The sequence below is a fragment of the Dipodomys spectabilis genome, unplaced genomic scaffold (genome assembly GCF_019054845.1).
Source record: "Dipodomys spectabilis isolate Male_0828 unplaced genomic scaffold, ASM1905484v1 ptg000127l, whole genome shotgun sequence".
Taxonomy (NCBI): domain Eukaryota; kingdom Metazoa; phylum Chordata; class Mammalia; order Rodentia; family Heteromyidae; genus Dipodomys; species Dipodomys spectabilis.
The window spans coordinates 1,649,220-1,662,510 of NW_024870804.1; the positions used below are offsets into that span (position 1 = coordinate 1,649,220).

A 13,291-nucleotide genomic window follows, 5' to 3' on the forward strand; every position below is an offset into this window, starting at 1 on the left:
TCCCCAGTCTGTCTCCCAGATCCTGCTCAGTGTTCCATGGAGTCCCTCTGCAGCCATGATTAAAGCCTGGTCTGGTCTGCTGAGGTCTCTGGCTTCTTTCCTTCTGTCTACTTGATCTTTCTTAACACTCATGACTCAGTTCCCTAACAAGGAGAACTGAAGATGTCCAGGTCTTTTCAGGAATGACCTGATAGTTCTTATATTTAGTCCTGACCAGTGCAACAGAAAGAATTAACTCGAAGGTAGGTCAGTCCTACCCACCCCTCAACATTTTTTTCATTTCAGAATACCTTTATGAGATATAAGAAGCAGGAGTAGATAAGAAATTAGGTAGATTTGGAGATGACTTTTATATTGATTTTATTTATCTACCTTTCCCAATATTTGCTTTCCTTCTCTTCAGTGTAGGTAAAACAATTGTTAATTTCCATGCAGAATTATTTTGAGTATTAAGATAGGGTGAATTTTATTATGAATATTGAGACACTATGTGGAAAGTGTTCAGTATTATAAATATTCAGCAAATGGCTATTCCATACTTTCTTTCTAAATCCAGACTACTGTATCAAATTCATGGTCCTCCACTTATTAGCTTTATGAGTTTTGAGTAAATTGCTTAAATTGCTTTAACTATCTATGCCCTAATTTTCTTATGTCTGGTTAAACTGCTTTTGTGAGGTCTTAAAAAAATAATCTTTGCTGGGTGCCAGAGGCTCATGCCTGTAAATCTCAGAAAACTGAGATTTGAGGATTGCAGTTTGAAGCCAGCCTGGGCAGGAAAGTCCATGAAACTTATATCTCCAATAAATTACCAAGAAATATGAAAGTAGAACAGTGGCTCCAAATGGTAGAGTGCTAGAACAAAAAGCTCAAGACTGCTCAGGACTAGAGTTCAAGCCACAGGATAGGCAACAAACAAGCAAAAACCTTTATGCTTTCTTCCATTTCTTCTTTCTTCCTTTTGAGGACTTCCCCTGCGTATTTACAGGACTAATCATTTCAGTAACTCTTTGGACATTTTTCCCTTATAAAAATTTTGCATTCCAAGTCTGCTAAAAGCTTGAGGTAAAAATGCTTTCCAAATCCCAGTCATTAACCTGTAAGAAAGATTGGTAATGATTGTGTAAACTTGGCCTGGAGTTCCAGCTCCTCCCTCCAGAATACCTCCACCAATCCAGATTAGGCACTTGCTTGCTTCCTCTCAGACTACCTTGGACTGTTACTACGACTAAAGCAGAAGTGAGAAATCAAGTTACAGAATTATTCTAAGGACCCTGGACTGCCACCACTTCCAGTTGTCTGAAGAAGAGTTTGTAACTTTAGTGAGTATGTCATCTTCTCTCCTGTCTAAAATTTGCTGCACTGTTTACAGCTTTTTTGTTGTTGTTGTTGAAAGATAACAAGCAGTACTAACAAATGAGGGGGGTGGAGTACTAGGTGAAATTAATGTAGGAGGTGAACTTGTTTAAAGTACACTATTCATCTTTGGAATTATCACAGTGAAATTCCCTCATGCCATTAATGCATGCTAACTGAAAAATAAATTTGAACAAATGCTCTCATAGCCAGAGATGAGTTGCTAATGCTTAAGATTGTAGATACTCAGAAGGCTAAGATCTGAGGATTGTGATTCAAAGCTAGCCTAAGCAGGAAAATCTGTGAGACTCTTATCTCCTATTAGGAAAAACAAAAACTAAAAAAAAATGCCACAACTGGAGCTTTGGCTCAAGTGATAGAGCTTTAGCCTTGAGCAAAAGAAACTCATGGACAGTGTCCAGGCTTTGAGTTCAAGCCCCAGGACTGGCACACACACACAAATAATGTTCTCATTGAAATTATGAGCAGCCAATATATTTCAGAATTTCTTAATTGTTATGTGATATAGCATTTAGTAAGTGATGCGGAAGAAGCATACACAGTAGATGCTGAACATACAAGCTTAGTTCTCTTTTTAAGTCTTTTGCTGCCATTTGATTCTTAAAAATATGTGCATGTGTTTACTTTTTTACAATTTTGATTTGATTTGTTTTTATTATCTTTAAATAATTGTTAAAAAGAGGTTCAAATGTCAGTTTGTGAGTACAATGAATCTTAATGCATATGTTTACTTGATAAAATGTTTTAGAAAAATTAAGGGAGTCTGAGTAGCAGCTAAATTTTCTACTGTACTGTATGCTTAGCTCCATCCTGCTCAGTGACAGATGGAAATATCATCTTCTCTATTATGTAGAAAGTATGTATAGTAGTTCTAGAAAGCTTTGCAAAACTGACAGGTGCAAAAATCTAAGCAAACAAGCTGGAGGAAATTGTTTTTCTCCATTGGGTGACAAAAGGTAGTTCTTTTTTAGGGGGGGGGGTCCGGCCATGGGGCCTGAACTCTGGGCCTGGGCGCCATCCCTCAGCTCTTCAACTCAAGGCTAGCGCTCTACCACTTGAGCCATAGTGCCACTTCCGGCTTTTTTCTTTTTGCTTATGTGGTGCTGAGGAATCGAACCCAGGGCCTCAAGCATGCAAGGCAAGCACTCTACCACTGAGCCAACTTCCCAACCCAACAAAAGGTAGTTTTAAATGTTGCATAAGGGCAGTGACTTGTTGGGGTTGGGAAGAACAGTAGGCAACTTGCTTTGCTTTGAAACTACATATGCTAACTCTCTGTTATTAGTAGAGCTACCTAGGAAAAAGGGATTTATAGAAATGTGGGCGACTAAGTGCCTTTGGCACTGCTGCTCCACTGCACATAAAGCTTATATTTCAAGTAAAACCAGTCAGCCAATAGCACTTTCTTAGTAGCGTTTTCCCTAGCAGTATTTCTATGTCTCAATATAAAAATCTAATTGAATGCAGGTGGCTCATTATTGTAATCCAAGCTACTCAGGAGGCTGAGATATGAGGATCTTGATTCAAAGTCAGCCTCAGCAGGAAAGTCTGTGAGATTTTTGTCTCCAATAAACTACTCCTCCATCAAAAAGCCAGAACTAGGGGTGTAGTTCATGGTAGAGTGCTAGCCTTGAGCAAAAAATGCTCAAGGACAATGCCCAGGCCCTGAGTCAAGAGCCAGGATGGGTCTTGAACAGCAAAATCCAAAATCTAGACTCATCCTGGGAAGGTTTTATCTTCATTCATCTATGAACAATTTTACACACCTACAAAATAGAAGATATAAAATGCTAATACCATTAAAAAGGCAGGAACTAAGTTGGGGAAAAACAATATTGTGGTTTTGATTAGGGAGAGGTTAATTTGGGGGGGGGGGTCCGGTCGTGGGGCCTGAACTCTGGGCCTGGGCGCTGTCCCTCAGCTCTTCAGCTCAAGGCTAGCACTCTACCACTTGAGCCACAGCGCCACTTCGAGCTTTTTTCTTTTTGCTTATGTGGTGCTGAGGAATCAAACCCAGGGCCTCAAGCATGCAAGGCACTGAGCTACCACTGAGCTACCTTCCCAGCCCCAGAGGTTAATATTTTTTCTTTGGTTAAACAAAGTAAAAATAGGTTCATTTTAAGCTCCAAATAACTAGCTACTCTCTTTTTGGTGTTTGTAGGACTTTGAATGTGCATGTAGGATAAGGATGAACTCATGTTAAACTCTGATTCTACACAATATCAGCAAGTTGTGTGCAGTGTACTTATCCCCAGTGAAAACATTTGCATATGTTTTATAGTCTATAAACTTCCAGGGAGGGCTGGGAAGTTGGCTCAGTGGTAGAGCGCTTGCCTTGCATGCTTGAGGCCCTGGGTTCGATTCCTCAGCACCACATAAGCAAAAAGAAAAAAAGCCGGCAGTGGCGCTGTGGCTCAAGTGGTAGAGCGCTAGCCTTGAGCTGAAGAGCTGAGGGACAGCGCTCAAGCCCAGAGTTCAGGCCCCACAACTGGACCCAAAAAAAAAAAAAAAACTTCCAGGGAACAAAACAATTTCTTGTTCACAACTGTATTTTCAACATTTAATATCAGTTTGTCATATAGTGAGTACTCAACAAATATTTGAATAAGCAAGTTCATTTTTCAATTTGAATATGTGTCTTCTATTTCTGTGTATGTGTGTTTCCTTTGTTATAAAGTAGAAATAATAAATCAGTGAAGGCTGTTTAGCACAGTGCAGCCACATGCCAGATCTCAGAAAAAAAAAGTTAGATTCCTGGAGAGACCTAAAATAACCACTTATTCCCATTTTTCTTGTTATGCTTTTTGTGTTCTCTCTCTCTCTCTCCCTCTCCCTCTCCCTTTCCCTCTCCCTCTCTCTCTCTCTCTCTCTCTCTCTCTCTCTCTCTCTCTCTCTCTCTCTCTCTCCCCCTCTCCCTCTCCCTCTCCCTCTCCCTCTCTCTCTCTCTCTCTCTCTCTCTCGCTCTCTGTAATATTTTTTGGCTTTGCTTATCTATTTCTTTCCATGACAGCAGGTAGAACTTGTCTAATGAGTTTTCACATAGTTCTTCTGTTTGAAACATTTCATGGTTACCACTAAGTCAATATTTGTTGAATAAATAATCAACCATGGTAATGTACAAAGAATAAAGTGCAGTGCTCCAAAGTATTTGTACTAACTAGTTCAAATTATTGCCTCTTACTTGAATAGGATGAGAAAACTGTTATGATGGTTCATATCAACTTTAAAATACTATTTGTATTAAAAAAAGAATCAGGGCATTTCTGTTCTAGAAAATACTTTCTAACTTTTATCCAAGTAGTCAAATGATATAGGCAGTTAAAGTGATTATCAATTAAAAACTAGGTTTTTAAAGAAATTATGTTGAAGTTATTCATTAGAATTCAGTGTAGCTTGAAAAAATCTGGACCTCGTTGGCTAAAATGCTAGCTATTTGGGAGGTAAAGATTGGGAGGATTATAGTTTGAGGCAGCTCAGTCCAAAAAAAAAAGAAAGAAAGAAAGAAAGAAGGAAAGAAAGAAAGAAAAGAAAGGTTCACTAGACCTTATCTTTTACTAAAAAGCTGGGCAAAGTGATAATGTACCTGTCCCAGCTACCCAAGAAGCATAAATAGTAGAATCACTTTCTAAGCTAGCTTGCACATAAATTCAAGAGCCTATTCAAAAATATGACATAAAAATTGGCTTAAGGTATGATTTAAGTGGTAAAGTACATATTAGGTAAGTGCAAATCCCTGAGGCTGAAACATCAGCACTGCCAAAAAAATTAAAAATCCTAAACACACACATATGCACACACCCATACACAATCAGAATGAAGAACTCAATGTACTGATAGAGTGAATTATAGGCTACCTGTTGTGTGAAAGTATTACAGATATAAGAATTTATTATATTTGTTTGAGTACATATAGAACAGCTCTAAAATGGTGCAGAGAGCCAAGCACTGGTGACTTATGCTTGTAATCCTAGCTACTCAGGAAGCTGAGATCTGAGGATTATGATTTAAAGCCAGCCCTGGCAGGAAAGTCCGTGAGACTCATTTCCAATTAAGCACAAATAGAAGCTGAAAGTGGCACTGTGGCTCAAATGGTAGAGCATAATACTTGAGCAAAAGAAGCTCAGAGATAGATCCTAAGCCCTGAACTCAAATTCTAGGACTGTCACTCTACCCCCTCCCCCATGGCTTTGGACTGAGATCCTCAGTCTCAACCTCCTGATTATCTAAGATTATAAATATGAGCCACCAACATCCTTCTAAAAAACCAGATAAATTCTAACTTTACAGTAAGCAGAAATTTTATAAAAGCTTTCCTGTGAATGAAACATAAGACCAAAAATTGCTGCTCTAATGAAATCCTATTGAGCTGAAGTAAAATCATTCAAATAGACATCAAAAAACCAGAGTTCTAGTACTAGCTCTTATAGTACAGACTAAAGCCAGTTGGTGTCCTCTTTGGTGTCATTTTCTTTGCAGGTAAAAAATAAAGATGCTCAAACTGGATGGTCTCAGAGGACTCAAGATCACTGACTTGTGAAGTTCTCTCACAAAGAAGTAGGAGGTTCAGAACAAGTATCTAGATTCCCAATACATTCAGTACAATATCATGATACCCAAATCCCAGGTCATTTAGGGTAAAACTTAGTTGATATCTGATATTATGCATTGTTTGGGCATTTCATCAACACAGAAATACTTCCACATAACTAGTCTGTCTTATGTACTACACAACTCAAATTATAGTTAAAAGTATGATTTAATGATTATGAGAGTAGTTCATGTTTCCTTGTAGGAAAATTATAAAAAAGTATGTTGAGGAGAACCTTAAATACTCATATACTGTATTTTATTAGCCTCAACCAAGTAAATGATATTGTGATCAAATGATTTCCCACAGACAGAAGCAGGGAGGGCTAGGTGACCCAGGGGCCCTCACCCACATAAAGATTAAAACCCTATATTACACCTACAAGCCTGAACTTGGTTCTAGTGTGGGTTCCTATTGGGAGCATGGGAACTGCAACCTACAACCTAAGCAGACTGACAGTGCTTTCATACCTAATTGGCACTGAGAACTCCCCAGTTTCTTCATTTATAGATTATACATTGTGAAAAAACTCCTTCTTAGCATTTCCACACTACTTTTGAAATCTAAAAATGAAATTTATTAGATCAGAAAGTTCTAGCCCTTTGCAAAAGAGATTAATTTGGGACTCAGATTTGTTTGTTGGTATTTTAATTCAGAGTCTCATAGATGTTAAGCAGTTGCTCTAACAGCCTCTTTTTTTAATCTCCTTTATTCTTTAACCTCCATTCTCCTCTGATTTAGTTATTTTTGCCCAGGGATAGCCTCAGACTGCCACTGTAGATCCCAGTATGTGATCCTTTTACCTGCAGCCTCCTGTTCACGCCACAATTCCCAGCTCATTAACCAAGATGAGATGAGGTCTTTGTGTGTGTGTGTGTGTGTGTGTGTGTGTGAGAGAGAGAGAGAGAGAGAGAGAGAGAGACAGACAGACAGAGAGAGACAGAGAGAGACAGAGACACACACACAGAGAGAGTCAGAGAAAGAGAGAGAGGAAGAGGAAGAGGAAGAGAGAGCACCAGAACCTGGATGCTATCCCTTAGCTTTTTTGCTCAAGGCTAGCTTGAGCCACAGCTGCACTTGTGAGTGCAGGTCTTTCTAACTTCTTGTCTAAAACCACTGTCCTCTCTATCTCTGCCTCTGAGTAGCTGAGATTACAGTATAATTATAGTGAGTTATTATGCCCAACCCAGATCTTTATATCTTTAGAAACATATATGAGGTGATAATACACAGAAGTCAAGAGAATAGGATGGGTTCAGAGCTCTGAGTTGAAACCCAACCAATACCTCTTACTAGTCATTTTTTCAAATAAACAAATAAATAAATAAAACAATACCCATTTAACAGGATTACTCTGAGAATGTAATGACAAAGAGTAAAGAGTATCTAAAACACCAAGCATAGTATTTAGAACACTGGGAGTGCTCCAAAATGGTGTTATGACAATTATGATTAATAATAATAAACTTGTCTGTTTGGATTATTGCTACTTTGGGGATAGAAACAAATACGTGAGGGGCTAGGAATGTGGCTTAGTGATAAGAGTGCTTGCCTTGCATGAATGAAGCCCTGGGTTTGATTCCTCAGTACCATACAAACAGAAAACACCAGAAGTGGCGCTGTGGCTCAAGTGGTAGAATTCTAGCCTTGAGCAGAAGCTCAGGGACAGAGACCCTGAGTTCAAGTGCCAGGACTGGCAAAAAAAAAAAAAAAAGGAAAGAAACAAATATATGACCTTTTTGTTTGTCTTTTAGATGGATTCATTCCCATGGAAATCCTGAGTGTTAAAATATTCAATGAGACTAACTGATGTTAGTTCTTGTCACCATGGAGATGTTACTTCGTGTCAAGTGTTTACAGCACCTAGCAATTCCTGGATCTGTGAGGTGTTTGCATAAAGATTATAGAAGAGTAACTCCTCAAAATTTCTCTGACTATGAGTCCATGAAACAGGACTTCAAATTAGAGATTCCAGAATATTTCAACTTTGCTAAAGATGTCCTGGACCAGTGGACCAATATAGAAAAGGTATGGGATAAGGTAGAGACAGTCAACTAGTTTCTCACCTGGGAATGATTTTGTCTCTTGAGAATATTTAGCAACATCTAGAAACACTTTTGTTCCCATGAGTGGGTAAGCAATTGAGGTGAATAGATGCTACTGGAACCTAAGATAGAGGTAAAGGATGTTGCTAAAAAACTAACATTATGTGGGGCTGGAAAGGTGGGTCAGTGGTAGAGTGCTTGCCTTGCATGCATGAGACCCTGGGTTCGCTTCCTCAGCACCACATGAGCAAAAAGAAAAAAGCTGGAAGTGGCGCTGTGGCTCTAGTGGTAGAGCACTAGCCTTGAGTTGAAGAGCTGAGGGACAGCACCCAGGCCCAGAGTTCAGGCCCCAAAAATAATAATAATAACATTATGTAATGGAAAGCTCCCACAATGTCAGTAGTTTTATGTTTGGTTAAGAAAGTCTGGGGTACATAAATGTATGCTTCTTGTTTTTTAATTTATTTTTACTTGTTTATTTTTTTAATTTTTCTTTTTTTGGTCGGTTTTCAAGTGGTTTATTGGAGATAAGAGTATCACAGACTTTCTGCCCAGGCTGGCTTTGAACCGTGATCCTCAGACCTCAGCCTCCTGAGTAGCTAGGATTACAGGCATGAGCCACCGGCGCCCGGCTATTTGTTTTAAACAAAAAGGAATAGAAAGCAATTCCAAGAATTGGGGACTGCGTGCGCGCTCTTCCCTGATTAAAAAAAAAGAAGAAGAATTGTGGCTCACACTATGATCCTAGCTACTGAGGAAGCAGAGATCTGAGGCTCACATCTCTAAGTCAGCCAGGGCTAGAAAGTCTTATTTCCAATCAATCATCAATCATCAAAAAGCCAGAAGTAAAGCTGTACCAAAAGTGATAGAGCATTTGCCTTGAGCAAAAGAGCTCAGGGACAGTGCTCAAGCTCTGAGTAAAAGCCCCAGCACACACAAAAAAGGTTTGAAATGGCATGTCTCTCAACATCCAGAAATAAAGGCCTCAGATTTATTTCTAAATACTTCATGTAACTCCTAATGAGTTATAATCTTTCTATAGGAAATATATTCCATTAAGTTGGTTGGAATGAAACTTAACTGTATAATAATCTCTAAGTTCATATTTGGTTTGCCTTTTTGCAGGCTGGAAAGAAGCCTTCCAATCCAGCCTTCTGGTGGATCAGTGGAAATGGAGAAGAGGTGAAGTGGAGCTTTGAGGAACTGGGGTCTTTGTCCAAGAAACTCGCCAATATACTTACAGAAGCCTGTTCACTGCAAAGGGGAGATCGAGTCATTGTGATTCTGCCCAAGATCCCAGAGTGGTGGCTTGCAAATGTGGCCTGTCTGCGAACAGGTCAGTAATGCTTGCAATCCAACCACATTAAATTAAGCAGGGTAAGACATTTTCTCTTAGCTCTACAAAGTAATATGTATTTCTATTCTAACTGTTTGGGCATATTGTTTGCTTATAAATCTATCACTACTATAAAGCTATGTAAGCTCCTAAAAAGCCATGTACTTCCAATGATTGGAAAACAGTCAATGTTGAGTAAAATATTTATCAAATTAATATTCCTATCATAACAAATATTATTCATCTATTAATTATAATCATTAATTCCATTGAAAAAGTGTTAGTCTATTCTATTTCATGTATATCTGTGAATTATATGTTGAAAAAGTAAGCCCACTTTTAAGCAGTTTTTTTTTTTTTTTTTTTTTTTGGGTCTGGTCGTGGGGCCTGAACTCTGGGCCTGGGCGCTGTCCCTCAGCTCTTCAGCTCAAGGCTAGCACTCTACCACTTGAGCCACAGCACCACTTCTGGCTTTTTTCTTTTTGCTTATGTGGTGCTGAGGAATCGAACCCAGGGCTTCGAGCATGAAAGGCAAGCGCTCTACCACTGAGCCACCTTCCCAGCCCCTTAAGCAGTTTTTTTAAACAAAATGATTGTTTTCATGAGTGTTGCTTAAGCTCACTTGGTAAGGAACTGTTTTTGATTGCTAGGAATAGATACCTATTTATTATTAGTGCAATAAGAAAGGAGAGTTATTGAGTTGTGGCTATCAGAAGCCTCATAAGGGAAAAAAGTGTAGAAGGAACAAGGGAGTTTCTGGAAGAGAACAGACTCTAGCCAGCAGCCTCTTTCTCTGTTTCTTTTGTTCTAAAGCTACAGGGCCTCTGGTCTTCATCTTATTCATATGTGCCCTTTGACTTCTTCTCTCTGCTAATAGGTGGCTCTCTGTTCTATAATCTGCCTGGTGTATGGGTTTGATTTGCTAACTCAAATGCTTCAGACTCTAATCTATGTGATCCATACACTCAATCTTTTAATTTTTTTTTTTTGGGGGGGGTCCAGTTGTGGGACCCGAACTCTGAGCCTGGGCACTCTCCCTTAGCTCTTCAGCTCAAGGCTAGCGCTCTACCACTTGAGCCACAGCACCACTTCCGGCTTTTTTCTTTTTGCTTATGTGGTGCTGAGGAATTGAACCCAAGACCTCATGCATGCAAGACAAGCGCTCTACCACTGAGCCACCTTCCCAGCCCTATTTTTTTTAATTTTTGAGGCAACAGAGTTCAAGCCCCATGACTGACAAAAAAAATGTTTTGAGGCAAAATCTGATGAACAAAACATAGATGTGGTCAGAGGCAGTTTCGTCTTCCAAAAACATAATAAACGTGGTTATTGGCAGGAAGAAAAGCAAATTCTCTTGGAAGGATGAGAAATGATCAATCTAATATTCTTTTTTATTGCAAAAATGTCATACACAGGGGTTAGAGTTACATGAGTAGGGTAATGAGCACATTTCATAGCGAGCATTGTTTCCCCTACCATCACTTCCCTCCCCGCCTCCCCAACTGGTCTCCCCCTAGCCCCCAGTCTCCCCCCCCCCCCCCCCCCCCCCCCCCCCCCCCCCCCCCGCCCCTGCTCCTGACATTGTAATGTTCGTTTTCAACATAGTGTCCTGTACATCTCGTCGTCACAATGGGTCAGCCTGCATCCCCATTTAAGTGTTCCCAATATCCCTTCCCCTCCCCAAATTACAAAAATGTATATACAAGGTGCAGAACACCGGCATCAAATCCAGTGAAAACAGGGGCTATACCACGGGGGAGGAACATACAATAGAAACAAAAAAAGCATAGTGTATTGTAAGTACATTAAAAACACTAGCAAGGAAAAAAAAAAACCTCTTGTGTCCCTGTCTTGGGGTACATTTTGCTTAACATTACTCATGACCTTCTCTGCTTGGCCTAGCCACTGCAAACAAGGGAAACCATGGGACCTATGTTTCTTTGGGCCTGGCTTACTTCACTTAATATGATTTTTTCCAAGTCTTTCCATTTCCTAATGAAAGAGGCAATGTCATTCTTTCTGACGGAGGCATATATATCATGTTTTCTTGATCCATTCATCTACCGAGAAGCATCTGGGTCAGTTTCATATCTTAGTTATGGTAAATAATGCTGTCATAAATATGGTTGTGCTGGTAGCTTTGGTATGACCTTGTATGTGATCGTTTGGGTATATGCCCAAAAGTGGGATTGCTGGGTCATAAGGAAGCTCTATGCGGAGTCTTTTGAGGAACCTCCACTGCTTTCCAGAGTGGTTGAACAAGTTTACAATCTCACCAACAATTCAGTAGGGTTCCCTTTTGGCAACATCCCCTTCAGCATCTGTTGTTACTAGATTTCTTGATTATAGCCATTCTAGCTGGGGTGAGGTGGAATCTTAGCGTTGTCTTGATTTGCATTTCTTTTATGGCTAGAGAGGGGGAGCATTTCTTTTTTTTTTTTTTTTAACATTTATAAAACATTTTTTTTCTTGTACATTATACTTTCTTTTTTTAATTTATTTTATTTTATTTGTGAACATACTGTACAGAGGGGTTACAATTACATGGGCAGGATAATGCGCACATTTCTTACCAAGCATTGCAGCCTCCTCCTTTGTTTACCCTTCACATCCCTTCCCAGCCTCCCCCCTCCCCCCCCCCCCAGTCCCAATCCTCCCCCCCCCACACTGACATTGTAAAGCTCGTTATGGACATGACAACTTGTACTTCTCATTGTTGCAACAGGTCCACCTGTATCCTTAAACAACTGGTTTTTCCCCATCTCCTCCACAAGTTATACTGACATCAAATATAGTGAAAGCAGGGGTTATACAGTGGGGGAGGGACATACAAAGCAACAAAGAAATAATCTTATAAATGCGTTAGAAACACATGCATGAAAGAAAAAAAACATTAAAATACATATCTAAGGGTTCATTTTCCTAACATCACATTATCTGACCTTTTCTGCTTGACTCATACATATACTAGCTATTGCAAATAAGGGAAACCATGGGGCCTATGTTTCTTTGGGCCTGGCTTACTTCGCTGAATATAATTTTTTCCAAGTCGTTCCATTTCCTAACAAATGGGGCAATGACATTCTTTCTGATGGAGGCATAGAATTCCATTGTGTATATATACCACATTTTCTTGATCCATTCATCTACTGAGGGGCATCTGGGTTGGTTCCAGATCTTAGCTATGGTAAATAATGCTGCAATAAACATAGTTGTGCTGGTAGCTTTAGTGTGGTCTTGTTCGTAAACATTTGGGTAAATGCCCAAAAGTGGGATTGCTGGGTCATAGGGGAGCTCTATGTGGAGTCTTTTGAGGAACCTCCATACTGCTTTCCAAAGCGGTTGAACAAGTTTACATTCCCACCAACAATGAAGTAAGGTTCCCTTCTGTCCACATCCCCTCCAGCATCTGTTGTTGTTAGAGTTCTTGATTTTTGCCATTCTAACTGGAGTGAGGTGGTATCTCAATGTTGTTTTGATTTGCATTTCTTTTATGGCTAGGGAGGTTGAGCATTTCTTCATGTGTCTATTGGCCGTCCTTCTTTCTTCTTCAGAGAAGTTTCTCTTTAAGTCTTTCGCCCACTTGTTTATTGGGCAGTTGTTTCTTTGAGGATTTGTTGTTGGGTGGTTTAATTTTTTGAGTTCCAAGTATATTTTAGATATGAGACCCTTGTCCGTTGTATGGCTAGTAAAGATCTTCTCCCAATCCATGGGCTTTCTATTGATCTTGCTAGCTATGTCCTTTGCCATGCAGAAGCTCTGCAACTTTATGCAATCCCATTTGTCCAACCTTTCTTTGATTTGTTGTGTTTCCGGGTCTCTATTCAGAAAATTTCGGCCTGAGCCAAGGAGACCTAGGGTTTCTCCTATTCCATCCTTTAATGTTTTCAGAGTGTCTGCTTTGACTTCGAGGTCTTTGATCCATTTGGAGTTGATTCTGGTGCA

At 39.7% G+C, this 13,291-nt stretch overlaps 1 protein-coding gene across 3 annotated transcripts in view; it reads left to right on the forward strand.

Moving 5' to 3' along the window:
• Window positions 1-1,226: 1,226 nt before the first annotated feature.
• The window catches only part of Acsm3 (acyl-CoA synthetase medium chain family member 3), a 38,961-nt gene continuing 26,896 nt past the window's right edge, over window positions 1,227-13,291 (forward strand). The window contains exons 1-3 of one of the 3 annotated variants that reach the window (XM_042689781.1): window positions 1,227-1,322; window positions 7,720-7,993; window positions 9,136-9,346. In XM_042689781.1, the coding sequence (XP_042545715.1) occupies window positions 7,775-7,993; window positions 9,136-9,346 (430 nt within the window). In that variant the 5' untranslated portion in view covers window positions 1,227-1,322; window positions 7,720-7,774. Of the gene's footprint in view, window positions 1,327-7,719; window positions 7,994-9,135; window positions 9,347-13,291 lie in introns of all 3 variants that reach the window. The other 2 variants (XM_042689780.1, XM_042689782.1) reach the window with 2 other exon arrangements.